The sequence below is a fragment of the Manacus candei genome, unplaced genomic scaffold (genome assembly GCF_025592945.1).
Source record: "Manacus candei isolate 608988 ecotype Guabito, Panama unplaced genomic scaffold, ASM2559294v1 h1tg000014l, whole genome shotgun sequence".
Taxonomy (NCBI): Eukaryota; Metazoa; Chordata; class Aves; order Passeriformes; family Pipridae; genus Manacus; species Manacus candei.
Window position 1 is genome coordinate 35,246,682 of NW_026138062.1, and position 14,367 is coordinate 35,261,048.

General features: G+C 39.2%; 1 protein-coding gene across 10 annotated transcripts in view; it reads left to right on the top strand.

Moving 5' to 3' along the window:
• SPATA13 (spermatogenesis associated 13) overlaps positions 1 to 14,367 on the top strand; it is a 154,768-nt gene that overhangs the window by 114,466 nt on the left and 25,935 nt on the right. For 9 of the 10 annotated variants that reach the window (XR_007903284.1, XR_007903285.1, XM_051780096.1 and 6 more), the window contains exons 3-4: positions 5,959 to 6,321; positions 9,815 to 9,959. Coding sequence is in view for 8 of the 10 variants with exons in the window: in XM_051780096.1 (XP_051636056.1) it covers positions 5,959 to 6,321; positions 9,815 to 9,959 (508 nt within the window). In the remaining 2 variants the exon portion in view is untranslated. Of the gene's footprint in view, positions 1 to 1,154; positions 3,966 to 5,958; positions 6,322 to 9,814; positions 9,960 to 14,367 lie in introns of those variants that run through there. The other variant, XM_051780104.1, reaches the window with a different exon arrangement.

Below are 14,367 nucleotides of genomic sequence, written 5' to 3' on the forward strand. Positions count from 1 at the left end.
TGCAGTCACTGAAGGTATGCTTTCTTCTACAGTAAAAGCAATCATTTCCATGGTAACTATTGCTGTGATTGTATCACTGTTGGAAATTGTCAGCCTATTGGATCAACAGGGGATCACTGAGCGCTTGTAACACTTTAGGATATTTTTATAAAATCCAGAAAGAAAACAATAAATAAATTTTCTCTAGGAACAATAAATAAATTTTCTCTGTATTTATCTGGAGTCTCATAACCTCTGTGTCTCTTCCATAGTTTGCAAAAAAAAAAAAAAATTGGTCATGTCCATGAAACATAAAGAAAGCTTTTGATCTCATTTAGTAGTGATGAGGAACTTCAACTAATGCTCCCCCACTGTTATTTAGCAAGAAGTGCAAAGGTTGCCTTTTATCATGTATGTGGGTGGAGACTTGTTGTCCAGACTTATACTCTAAGTGAATGTGGTAAAATAATTTATGGCCACTAGGTCATGATCACTTAGTCGATTTTATTTTTGGTGGCTTGTATGAACCAAAAAATAAATTCTGAGATTACTACTGAGTTCCTAACATTTGGTACTTCCTGTGTTATACAGAAATAATAGCTATTTAATAGTCAACAATTATAATATGTTGTATAGCTCTCATTATATAGCTGTAGTGTAAGAAATTTGTACATTTTTATATAGGCCCCTAAATGTACACAGAAATGTATACACTTGATCAAAATACAAAGATACCTACATGACATACACAAGTACTGTGATGCTTTTAAGCCTTGACATTTACAGAAGAACGTGACTGATTATCCCTCATAAGTTTTCACTGAGAATATGTAGTAACTTGTTCTGAGACTTCTCAGCCTACTCAGGTTTTCTTTGTAACTTATTTTCAGCCAGAATCATCATCTGTTTAATTTATCACACCTTTTCACAAATTGCCTTTGGAAATGAATATGCATTTCTTGTAGAGTCATTATTAGATTTTGATTATCTCCTTTCTCTGGATGAGAAATAGGCAGCTGTAGGTAGCAAAACTGCATTTCAGCCAGGCAGCTCAAATATAAACAGATATCAAACCAGGAAGTATTGCAATTTATTGTGCAGCTAAGGAAAAATAAAGGCATAAGAGGGTCCAGGATGCTCTTTCCCCTGGAGACCAACAAGGCTGGGGGTCCTTGTCCAAGAGGCACCTACGTGTGACTTCTCAGCAGATTATGAGATAGGGAAAAAACTTTAAGGAGATATGCATCCTCTTACACCTCCATGCATGTCTATATGTGCATGTTATGAAATATTAATTGTTCAACATTTAGAACATAAAAATAAAATTTAAAAAATCCAAATAGTTAACTGTAGGGGTTGAAATGCAAATCAGTGGGCAGGAAGTCTCATCAATGTACACAGGCATCAACACATTTATAGAGTGGTGATTTTAATTAGGGAGTTTATTGACATAAACACATTAAAAAGAATTACCCAGGCCTTTTTTCCTTTGCTGTCATGGTGTCAGGCCTCACAAGCATGCCAACAGCAGCAAGCTGATCAGCAGCAGGCTGATTGGGTCAGACTTCTAGTTTGGCCTTTCTCTGCAGCAGAGAGCATGGTCGGGTGTAGGATGAAGGGTTATTCATGGTTGGTGTAACTGCTCCAGCAGAAGTCCTGCCATACAATTTCAGGTACTGGCAATTTTATGCCTTATCACTGATAAAAGTTGCATCCACAGAAGCACCCCTTTATCAGTACTATATGGATCAGATCTTGTGCTCCTTGGGCAGGACTCCTTCTGAAGGCAATTTTGGGTGCTGAATTTATCAAAAGTACACAGTAGTCTGAGTAAGAATTGGAGAACCTGGCTCCAAAAAGTAAGCTAAGATTTCAGTGATTAAACACCTGATGCTGATGTTGCTTACCTTGGTATTAATGAGTGCAGAGAATGCCAACAGCAGTCGTGCCATTAAATGGAACAGGGTTGTACCAGTGCCAAGTTGAGTGAGATCATGATCAAGTTGTTGAAGCTGTTGTGCCTGGATTGGGAAATCAATCTGGGCCCAGCAACAGGAGACATTTGGTCTGGCTGGGCTCAGATTCTGCGGTGTAGTTGTCTGCCTGGGAGCAACCTGGGAAAGCTTCCACTGTACCCTCTTGTGTGGTCAGGGGATCCTGAGGAACACACCATTAACAGCACACCTGAAAGTGGCACCTGAAGTTGAGCTCAACTAAAATTAGCTGTCAAGTGCAGTGAGAGGCAGGTATCAGAGAGCAGTGCACAGCTGGAAAGCACCTTGTGGGAAAGCTGCACATTGTCAGAGCAGGAAATGAGGACCAAGTAGGGCTCCCACAGCATTGGGGATCACAACTGTAGTACCATCTACGTCTACCTGTGATCCAGCTTGGCACCTGATTCCTGCCTGTAGTGCTGCCTGGCTGATCCAGTCTGCAGGCTTGGCTGATGCTCTTGTCTGGGGGCTCAACTTGATTGCCAAAACATAAAAGACCCAGCTCTGCTGAAGATGCCCTGACCGGTTCCCCCTCATCCCCAGGGACTGCTTCTGGATGGCCCAGGGCTCCTATAGGTCCGGTGACATACTGCATGATGCACAGCACATGGAGATATTTTAGATTGCTTAGGACATTTGAAATGGCCTTGGGTGCCTATGTTGAGGCAACAAAATTTCATCCCAGATTTTTACAGGCTATGATGACAGCTCTAACATCTAGCTAATGTACAGACACCTCCATTGCATAATCAAAATTTAGATGTGGGAATCTGGACCTGAATCCTACCCTAAGGGAACAATAACAAATAAAAACGTTAGTCTGACTCAAAGTAAATGTTCATTTTAAATGGTTGTATTTGTAAATATGCTGCTGTCAGGAAAAAGAAAAACAATTGAAATACAATAATTTAACTAATTCGCTATTGTAGGAACTTAGTTGTCCAGATAAATTAATTCATTTGCATCAGTATAAATAAACAGAGCTGTTTATGTTTGCAGTCTCAGAAGAAACCTAACTGAGGATGCAGCCTACAAAACAAGATTAATAATCTTGATTGCTAGCATTGGTGATCCTGTGCTGTTGCTAGACTAGCAGGCATAAATTTCAGAAAATCCAGTGTGGATTCAGTTTAGCCCTTAACTTCTCAGAAATCTCGAAATGCCTTGAAATTTTTGACTAGCACTTATAATGCATGAGCAAGTGCATGAGATTTTGATTTTCATCCTATATGAAGTGCCACTGTGTAACCTACACGTCTGTAGATGTTACCAGTAGAAATTGTATAACATCAATCTGATTTCACCAATTCATCAGGAGAAGGTAATCTGAGGTCAGTGGTGTTGCATCAGTATAAAGCCAGTCACAGGTGTAATGAAATTGTTTCCTCAGAATTTTTTCATTGATGTCAAGAGTCACACTTATGCTTAAGTGACTGTAGTACTGGAGCCTATGAGTTGTGTGCTGGATATTTTATTCCTAGTAGTAAGTAGTCACTTGATCAGGTCCTGCTTGAGTTGGTCACTTAGAGGAATGTGAGATTATTAATCTGGTTTCCTCTGATTTTTGCAATGAGAGTATTATGTTTTCTGTTTTATTAGGATTCTTCAGTTCAGTGTGTAGATCTAAGCCTAAAAACACACATCCTTCAGCATTGCTTATTGTACAGCATAGATTAATCTGGCTGTCGTTTGGATCACTACTCTGGAGGTGGAGTGCTGCAGAAGGAGAACAGTCCTCTCTTTGCAAATGTTATTGCTCAAGATAAGGGTGTAAATAGCAGATTAGAAGATGACGTGTAACATGTCCTTCCCTCAGTCTAAAAGTACAGGATCATGGGATGAACTTTGCCTGACTGGTTATGCAGAGAGTGTGCTCACATTTGTTGCTCTTATGGACGAGACTTTGCGAAACAAAAACACAAAATGACTCTTATGAACTCCTTTCTCAGTCACTGCATATGTAGAGACCCTTTACCTGTGTCTGATTCTGAGGTAAGAACCTTATTTAACTTGTGATTTTGCTATTCAGACCTTGGAGGGGCTGTGTTTAAGGGACAGCTTTGCTGGAGCTGTGTCAGTGCACTAGTCAGAGAGTGACTCTATTGAATTGATTATACTATTAAAACTGACCCTGTGCTAAAATCTGTAGAGAAGCTGAAGCATGCTTGAGTGACAGGTGTCATGCCATAGAAATCAAAATTTATGTAAGTGCTCTATTTAGAATAAATTCCATGCTGTAAGTGAAATAATTGAATGTAGAGCAATGTATGACATTGATCATTTTTCATACCTTAATTGCAGTAATCATGTTAAAATATTGACTATTTAATAACTCTGCTTACTGGTTGAAGTGCTTTCATACTATGAAATTTGTCTTAAGCTATCTTTCAAACAAAGAGCAACATCTGCCTGCTCTATCAGGTGACCTTCTAAAAAAGGCTCATTAGAGTTGTACTGGCCCAGCAGAAAACAGCAAGTAGAGAAGAAGGTGACAGAAGATAAGTCTTCTGTCACAGGCTTCTTTGTAAAAGGCTGTTTCTGGGCTGCGTGTTTGCTTTGAATATGCAATATCTGAAATGCCTTCATCTGGTCTGAAACAGATGAAAAAAATGCAGCCAGAGATAAGCAAAGTGATGCCTCTCGGTTTTGGAATATTTATTAGCTTTCAGTTTCTTTTCTATTCTTTATAAAGGAGTCAGGAAAAGCTAAGGAAATACCCAGAAACTGGAAATTTGAAGGAAAAGTGAACATAAATTTTAATGTGCAGAAATTTTTTCTGAAAACCTGCAGGGGTTTTGCTAGAAAAATTCACAACAATATTACTTTACATGCATTAAAATGTTCCCTCAACAAGTATTTCAGCTGAGATTATTTTATTTCCAAACTTGTAGTACCAGTGCAATTATGATACTTGTGACTCATCCTGTGAGCCAGATATGCTGTTAAATAGGAACAGCATGCTCATTTTCCAAGCTTCCTTTCTAAAACCATCAGTTTTTTCTGTATTTGTGTTATAATATATCTCTGATCCTAGTCTGTATGACTTTAAACTCCTAGAGCATAGAGGAAGTTAGCTTCTCCCTTCCAAACTGTATGAATTTGCTCACCCAATTCATTCATGGCTGCAGAATCTCTAGATCTGACCCAAGTGGGAGTGTGGGAGGAGGGAGCGCGACTGCCCGGTTTGTTATTGGTTACAGTTACGTGGGATCTGCAAGCAGTCAAACTGCAGCCTTACTGTTTATTTTCATCACTGATCAGATGTGAAAGAGAGGAGTATCATAGAACGGGGTGGGTTGGAAGGGACCTTAAAGCCCATCTAGATCTCACCCCCCTACCATGGGCAGAGGTACCCTTCTACTAGAACAGGCTGCTGAATATCAAGGCCATCCAGCTTGGCCTTCAACACTCCCAGAGCTGGGACATCCGCAACTACTCTGGTCAGCCAGTTCCAGTGCCTCACCACCCTCATGGTCAAGAATTTCTTCATATATCTGATCTAAACCCAACCTCTTTCAGTTTAAAATTGTTACCCCTTGTCCTGTCACTACAAGCCTTGGTAAGAAGTCTAGAAACACAGTATGTTGGCTGAATTATTTTTACTGCTGTTATCTGTAACATCCTACTTTTGCACAGGAACAAGTCCTGTGAGTGAAGAGCTATCTTTCTAGGATATCATTCTGTGAATTCAGTGTTTATGATAGGACCTGTCTGTACTTCTGAGGTAATAGGTGAGTTTTTAGTGTTAGTAGTCTCGTGTACCAAAGAAGTGCTGATGGTTGGGTGTTTACCTTACTCATCACAAGCATCATGATGTCTTTCCTTTGTAAAGTTATCTCTTCCTGAATTGTCAGTTGCACTTGTTGTGTTTATGGTAACTCTTTCTGTTTTAGCAATGTTAAGTTGATCTGCCATATGAAAAACTCGCAAATTATTAACCGTCAGAAAATTCTGTGGCTTATTTGACTTGTTCACATTTAAAAAGGTTGTTTCTGATGACCACTGGAAGAGATCCACATCCCAGGATGAAGAAAAGACAGACTCACAAAAGGTCACACCCAGGAGATGGGGCTCTGGAAAAAGATCTCGGCCCAGACCTCTCTCAGACTATGGCCAAATGTCGATCAGAAGTTTCTCTATACCAGAAGATGCAGTTGTGGTGCAATCTCAGAAGACAGACTGCATGGATGGAGAAAGTCAGCCAGGACTGTCATCCGTTGGGTCTGTGGTCCAAAGCAACACAGTAGGCTACCACAGAGGGCGAAAAAGAAGACCCATCTCCATAATAGGTGGGGTCAATTTCTATGGAAACGGTCCAGTAGGAGAGAGAGAAGGTCTGCTGACACAAGTAAGACAAACAGATGTGCTCTGCAAACTGCAGAAGACCCTTTCACTTCCTTGTCTATCTTCAGCCTAGAAAATAGAATGGATTCTTCCTTCTCTTCCTTCCCTTTTGTCAAGCTGACACTGTATACTTACAATACTGCTTTCCTGGTCACTAACTACTTTGTCTTCTTGATAGAAAACAATACAGCATGGAATAAACCTGATACTGACTTCGGGATAATCTTTTCTGTATTGTAAATTAACCTGATTTCTTTCTTGGAATGGTCATTATGTCTCACATTAGTATATAAGGGCTCATTTGTGTGTAACACAGTTGTGTGTTTAGTTTTCTTAAAGAGTGTTGGGCCTGAGGAACAGAGGACTACAATCAAATATGGTAATAACACATTATTTATTGATCCTTTCACATTATCCAAAAGCAGGTCTGTTCAAAACCTGTGGCATTAGCAGTGGTGTTCAAAATCTTGGTATTGGCATGACAAGGATACTTAAAACTAATGAAGACATTGCTTGAGAAAATTGGTAATAAATTTAGAAATTAATGAAAGAAAGAATCTAAGAAGACTGACAATATGAATAAAATGTCCGGTTATATACTACTAAATTGACTAGATGGAACAAAGGTAAAAAAGCAGTAAGAAAGCCTGTAAGAAAGCAGTGTGTACTTGAGTAGTTCCTGTATACTTATTTGCCATCTCTGTTGGCTTAAATAAACAAGTGAGAAATTGGGAACTTCTGAAAGGTAGAATTTACTCCTTTTTTCCCTAGAGTAGTTCTGAGCAGGTACAATGTGTAGAGGAATTTACTGTTGTGTTGGTAGTGGTGGCCTCATCTTGCACTTGCTTGCAGAGCTTCAGGCTCATGGGCTTTTGTAAGACTGCACTGGTCAGGCGTTCCTTTCCAGGAAAACTGGAGGACTTCTGCCTAAAGTGATTGTGAAGCTGATAAAGCAACAGAAAAAAGGAATAATATTTACATCCTCAAAAAATGTGATTCTGGTGGTTATTAATGGAGTTTGAGTTCTCTTAATCTTTCTTATGCTGCTTGATCTCCTACTGGGAAGTTTAGTGGTACTAAAGTGCTGAAACACTGGCAGGATTTTCAGTCTCCTGTGAAAAGCAATTTGTAACATGAACTTTGTTATTGTATATTACACGTTTTTTCTTTATAATTCCCTGATGAAAAAATGCATCTTGATCAAAACCTCAAGTGAAGCCAATGAACCTTTTACCCAGGCAAAGGCTTTAGTTTCAAACCCTATATCACTGGGATATTTCAAAATTCATTTTATTGCTTAACTTGGAGAAAAGAGAAAAAATGTTGTTATAAATTCTAGGCCATCTTACTCAAGGATAATAGATAGATTTCAAGGGATAGTAAATACTGGCAGCTCAAATAATCCTTGCTTGTGGAAGTGAATTAACACTCTCCAGGCCCTTCATTTACTGCTGAAAGCAGATTGATCTCATTTCAAACCTTGTTCACATCAGCTTAATAAAGAAGGAACATGCATCAAGCTATCAACTATTTGAGTTGACTCCTTTCCATGCTCTGATGCTGCCACAAGGGCTTGACTGGGGTTAAATGAGCACATTGCTGGATCACTGTGGTCAAGACCAAAATTTTGGAGTATTCCCAACAAGGGCACATTATTAAGCCAAATGATGGCCTTTCTAGGACCTCCACTGAATAACAGCACATCCTTGTCTCTCTGGGATTTGGACTGAGGCCTTACAAGAAAATTTTAGTTGCCCAAAAATAAACAGCTTTTTTGCTTAATCAGCCGGTTATTTGCATATAGTAATTGCCATCACTTCTATTAGCTGTTTGATGCAACATATTGGACTTACTCTTTATGGTGTAGGATCCTGGTATATTGCTAAAGCACTTAGGAAAAGAGGTTAAAAGATGAAATTGTAGTTAAATTATATTCAACACACATTGAGGTTTTGGCAGTCATTTTAGAAAGTAAATTTGTAGCTGGAATGTAAAAAAGCACTAATGAAGCAGGAATACATACGCTAGAAGTGTTTTATCTGGGATTTTCAAAGACTGCTCTTCACACTGGTGATTTTTTTTCTAAAAAGCTTTGAAAACCCAGAGGAATATTTGGAAAGTGCAATGCTATTTCCTTCTATGTTGTATTTTGTTTTGGTCTGACAGCTTAGGTGTGAAAAAACATTTTCAAACAATACTAAATCATTGGTTTCACAACAGTGTCAAGAGATAGTTCATTAAAAATCCATCCCTTATGTTTCAGATTACTTGATAGAAGGGCCTATGAGCAGCAACCACTAAATGAGAAGAGAGGATGTTTCTCTGAAGTTTATGTGCTGAAGCCTGGCTGTTTAATGTTGAATGCTGATGCAAGGTCATTCAGCCTGGCTATTGTGGAGTTGTTCAGGGACAACATAAAATCAGTCTCAGTTTGCAAATAAAACAAGGTTTTAGGTTCTCTAATCATAATTAAGCAAATTAATGATTTATCTAAAGAAAATGGCTTTGAGATAAAGCAACAGTACCTCTAGTATTACCTCTTTTTTATGAGACTCCTGGGAACTCAAAGCAGAGGAACATGTAGACAATTATTATTGTCTTGTATAATATGTTTCTTTTACTTACAAGCAGTACATTTATTAGAAGAAAGCAAATGTCCCAGGAAATGAACACAACTTCCAGATATAGCGTGGTCATTCTTTCTCCTTGGCTTTCCCTTGAGATGTGTGTTTGCAATGCCAGCTGGCATTGCACAGGCTCTTCTCAGAGCAGTTAGAACCCAGAGCGTTTGGGCGTAAAGTCATCACAGAATCATGGAATGGTCTGTGTTGGAAAGGACCTTTAAAGGTCACCTAGACCCCCGTAGAGCAGGGACATCTTCAACTAGATCAGTTTACTCAGAACTCCATTTGTAGCCTGATTTCAATGTTTTCAGGGATGGGGCATCTACCAGTTCTGTGGGAAATCTGTTCCAGTGTTTTACCACCCTCATGATAAAAAGCTTTTTCATTATATCTTATCTAAATTGACCTTTCTTCAGTTTAAACATACTTCTCCTTGTCCTATCACTATGTGCCCTAGTAAGAAGTCCCTCTCCAGTTTTCTCTTCTCGTAGCCCCTTTAGGTACTGAAAGGCCACAGTGAGATCTCCCTAGAACCTTCTCTTCTCCAGGCTGAACAACCCCAGCTCTCTCAGCCTGTTTTCATAGGAGAGGTGCTCCAGCCCTCTGACTGTCTTCAAAAAAGAGTGAAAATTATAGAACATGTCTAATCATTACAGAAGACTAAGTAACAGAGAACTGTAATGTAATAAAACATGTTATGTGATGCTGGTGGATATGGTATGTAGTGTTTAAGCAATGTCACTTCAACACAGTTGATTTTACTGGTTTTAATTACCTGGACTATCTGAAGAAAGCTTACTCCCTACCTGAGTTTTGCTCAGTTGGACTTGCTGGTATCTTTACTAATATTGGATTTTCCTGTTTTCTCTGTAGCCTGTAACACGGCCACCTGTTCCAGCACACCAGGTGCCCCCATACAAAGCTGTTTCAGCCAGGTTCCGGCCACTCACCTTTTCTCAAAGTACTCCCATTGGCCTGGACCGGGTTGGACGGAGGCGGCAGATGAGAACATCTGATGGTAAGATGAGAAAGTATTTAACTTTGTAGATCTCAAAGTCATACCCCAGGCCAAGCAGGAATTAGAATATGGTATGGAACACGAAAGGGTGCAAACCAACTCAGTGACAAAGTAGTACCCAGCTAAATTTCTTTGTTTTGCGAGTTTCTTATTCGTAGCTGTTGTGCTCATGTAAAACTTGTTTGTCACATCTGCCGTTTGACACTGCTGTGGTTTATTGTTCTGTATCACTTACACTCCTGTATTTTCCACTCTCTATTTGCATCCTTGCCTGAAGATAACAGAGAGTGAAGGAAGTGAGGTCTAATATGCTTGAGTTTATGCCTGAATCCTAGCCACACCGCACATGTACTTTTAATTTTCTGATTGCCATGCACTCAGCTTAACTACTTAGATAGGCAAGCCTTAAATAAGTAGCCCAACCAGGGCTCTGCTACATGAAGGACAGGTTCTTGGAGAACATTGCCTTTTTGGAAGCATTGCCTTTTATCAGACTCTGTACTCTCTGTATTTTTACTGTAATTGTTTACTCTTAGCATGCAGTGCTATCTGGAGTTAATAGAAAGTCCTGTCTAGTATTAATGGAACATTTCTTCACAGGTGGGACCGGAAGACTCTGGGTTAATACCACTTGTGTTCTTTCAGACCACTGTGAGCACAATCGGAATAGTTATTCATGTTTCACTGGCAAGGTTTGGAAATAAAAGCGATATTTTCACTTTATATCCTTCAGTGTTAATAATGACCAAAACACTGCTGGGAACCTTCTCCCTGAATCTTTTGAATCATGGCCTTGCCATGATTGAAGTAGGAAACTTAACAAATAGCATTTTCAGTGCTTCTTTATTATAATTACACATATGTTTACAAGTCAGTATGTGGCTTCTATGGTTCTAAGGTAAGTTTATATGCAATGATGTCCAAATCCTGCTCAAAAAATACCTCAACAACAAATTAATTTATGTAAGAACATGCTAAAACTGCGTTTTTCTGTCTTGAACATGACAGTTTTCTTCAGAAACAGACTTGAGACTTTCTAACTACAGCAATGAGATACTGTATATGTACTGTATCAGTATTTACCTTTTAATTTATATTGTAGTAACATATTGGAAACTACTTTAAAATCCATCTCTGGATTGTGTTCTTGCTCTATGCATCTTAGTATACTTAATGATCCAGATCAGACATCGAGGTAAATTAGACATCTAGTGCTGCAACCCTTGCTGAGATTATGTTGTATCTCAGTCCATGATTCCAGAAGGATCATTCACAGAATGACAAATCTAGCCGTAAGCTAGTCTGGAAAAAAAAGAGGATCTTTTATTATCACAGAGTAGGAATTATTTTTCTATTTTTAGTTATCCTTTCCAATTCATGTTTGGAAACCTCATGAAATAATATTAGTTACCTAGACAACTGCTTAAAAGCAATATTTTTCCAGGTATTTGGCTTCTGAATAACTGATCTCCTAAACATAAGCTTCAGGATGACAAATACACAAACCAAGAGTTCTGCCACTTTTCAAGGCAATGAAGCCAAAGCAATATTGGGTGTGACTTTTATGAGTCCTTACAAACGTAGAAGTGGAGCAGGAAAAGCTTCTGAAATCAAAACTCTGAAAGCAAGGAGGGAATATCATGGACTTCACAGTTTGAAAGCAGTTGCAAAGATCTGTTAAGTAGCTCCAGCAGAAAATAGTAAAGTGACCAGTGTCATACATTCTGATCTCTTTCCTTTTTTCTCTTAAATCACAAGGCATTTCCTTGTCTTTGAACATGTGAGAGTTTTTTGTTTGCTCATGCACAGTGAAATTCGATAGTACAAAAGCCCTTTATTATAGAAAGTAATTCTAAACCCAAGCACTGAAAAACCAGTGGTATCTTATTTTAGTTACTAGCTAAAGCCTAATGCATTGTACGTCTTCCTTTTATAACAATAGGATATAGAAGTAAAATTTTTGAAAAACGGCAGTTAGAAGACAGTGAAATATCGTCTGTAGGAAACAGAATAATAATCAGACAACACATAAGGGAAAATTCACTTGAGACTTATTTTGCTACTCTTACTCTTAAAGGGTTACAAGTTTTAAATTATATTAAAGAGGTTGCCTAATTTTCACAGTAGAGCAATTTTTATAATTATCTTAAAAACCCATCTTTTTTGCATATTTTTGTGGGGGACTTGAATTTTGCTAAATTGATTGATAAACTCCTTTAGATAGGCTCAACTCTGAGTAAGTAGGGTGCGATTCAGCTCAAGTTTGTCACCTAAATTTAGTCTAAATGCAGGTACCTACATAAGAGTTAAACTTTAGTACACCTGTTACAGGCAGTAGAGGACTAATGCTTGATTAAGTTACCCATCCCAAGGTCCAGTGCTGTGTGGGGTACCTGAGCATCTGCCTGCAGTTGGCAGATAAAACAGAGGACCTATGGGAGACCTATTTCTTTCTCCAATGGCAGCTGGAGGCAAGCAGGGTACCCAGAATACTTAAAATGGTGCTAAGTAGCTATGTTTAAATGACTGATCTGAGGCCCTTGTCATTGCAGTCAATTAAGGTTAAAGTAGAATTGCCTTGGATGAGGTGAATTGCTCTCAGCTCTTTTAATTGTGACCAGTACCTGCTGATTTAGATGGTTCATTTGAATGTGGATGCCGGCATTTAGATAAATAAATTTACGTCTTTACTTTCAGTAGTATCCATTTGTCTACAGTGTTAAATAACAGTCAGATTTTCCCCAGTTCAATCAAAGTTGAGTAACTGAGTGTGTTTCAGCCTGTATGGAGCACAGCTCAGGGACAACTCAGGAGAGTGATCAGTTTTCCTAAGAAAAGAGCTCATGAGTGGAGTCAGATGTTCAGTATCTTCACAAATAATGTGGGAAGAGTAGTATAAAGTGAAATGGTAATTCTTGCTGGTGTGCTAAATTATTCACAGAAGTAAAAGCCAGACACAAGGCACTGTACGGGTGGCAATGTTGATAAAGACAAGGTAGTGCACATGGAGGAGGAACCAGAGCCTAGTGTGCTTGCAGAAGAAGGGACTCTGATTTGGGTATTGCCATTCAGGAAAAGATCTTGCAATCCTAACAGACATTTTAAAGTGTTAGTGCAGTGCACAGTAACAATCAAAACAGTAAATAAAAGGGCAGGATTTTGTAGGAAGGAAATAGAGAACAAAACAGAAAGCCTAATTGTGCAACTGGTGTGTGTGTGTGGGGGGGGCATCTCACCTTTCCTTTCCGTCCCAAAAGGCATTTTTTACAGGGGGTGATAAAGAGAAAGGCAAAAGGACAAGAAAACCGACCAGTGTCTCTGGGAGAAGTGATTAACGCAGCTAGGGCTCTGCAACATGGAGAAAAGGACAGTAGGAGAATAAAAGTTTGTTTTGCATAGAAAAAATGAACAGATAATATTTTTTCCAATAATGTAAGAACTAAAAGGCACCAAATGAAATTACCAGAGAGCAAGTTCAAAATAAAAGATAGTTTTCGTACTCTAAACTATGAAACTAATTGCTACACATGATATTTTACATCCCAAAAGTTTGCAAAAATTCAGAAAGTGGTTTGAAAAATTCAGTACATTAGACACAAAGGTACCATTTCTGTCCCAGGAGGGATCTGACTCTGATCTGCAGATAGGTGGAATTTAGAAAAGTACATCAGAAAAATACCATTGCGTGTCTCATCTATTTTTACATTCTTCCCTGGACATCTGCTACTGGCTGCTGTCAGAGCAGTGGTTGGGGGTTACCTGTGGTCTGCCCCAGGGTGGTGGGTTCTGTGATACTAGAGGATACCTAGAATTGTATTTTTTTGCGGCAGGTAAACTAGCTTTTACATTTAGTATTTTAGTATATGCCTTTTCAGAGTGCCCTGTGCAGTGGGTAAGCCAGCTGAGCGTGGATTTGGATGAGGCCACTGTGGACTAGACAAACCTGCCAACACCTAACCCCAGATGAGTACTTTTGTGGTCATTCATTTTGTGGTTGCACAGTAGCTAGATGTGCCTGTGCAATGGAGGGAGAGCAGACGCCGCTCCATCCTAGCAGCATCCCACGGAGGCATTAGGTTAGTCATTGGACAAAAATGCACAGTCCATTCCGTTCTGCAAAAATCAAACCAAAAGACTGCTTTCCAGAGGTTGTTTTTAATGTATCTTCTAAAAGAGCTGTATGGGGTTTGATCTGGTTTTCCTGTAGCAGTTCAACTGTTTTTCCCTGGAGGATAGGCGTTTGATATGGCAGAGAGCTTGTGCTCTGGTTGGTTGAAAGCATGAAGCCTTCACTTGCAGGTCCCAGGATCATCAGCACTTCAGTGTCACTTCTGTTTGCTGGGTTGCTTTGTTTTAGTGGTTTGTGCCAAGAAAAATGCACAGGTTTGTGCCAAGTGTATGAATATTT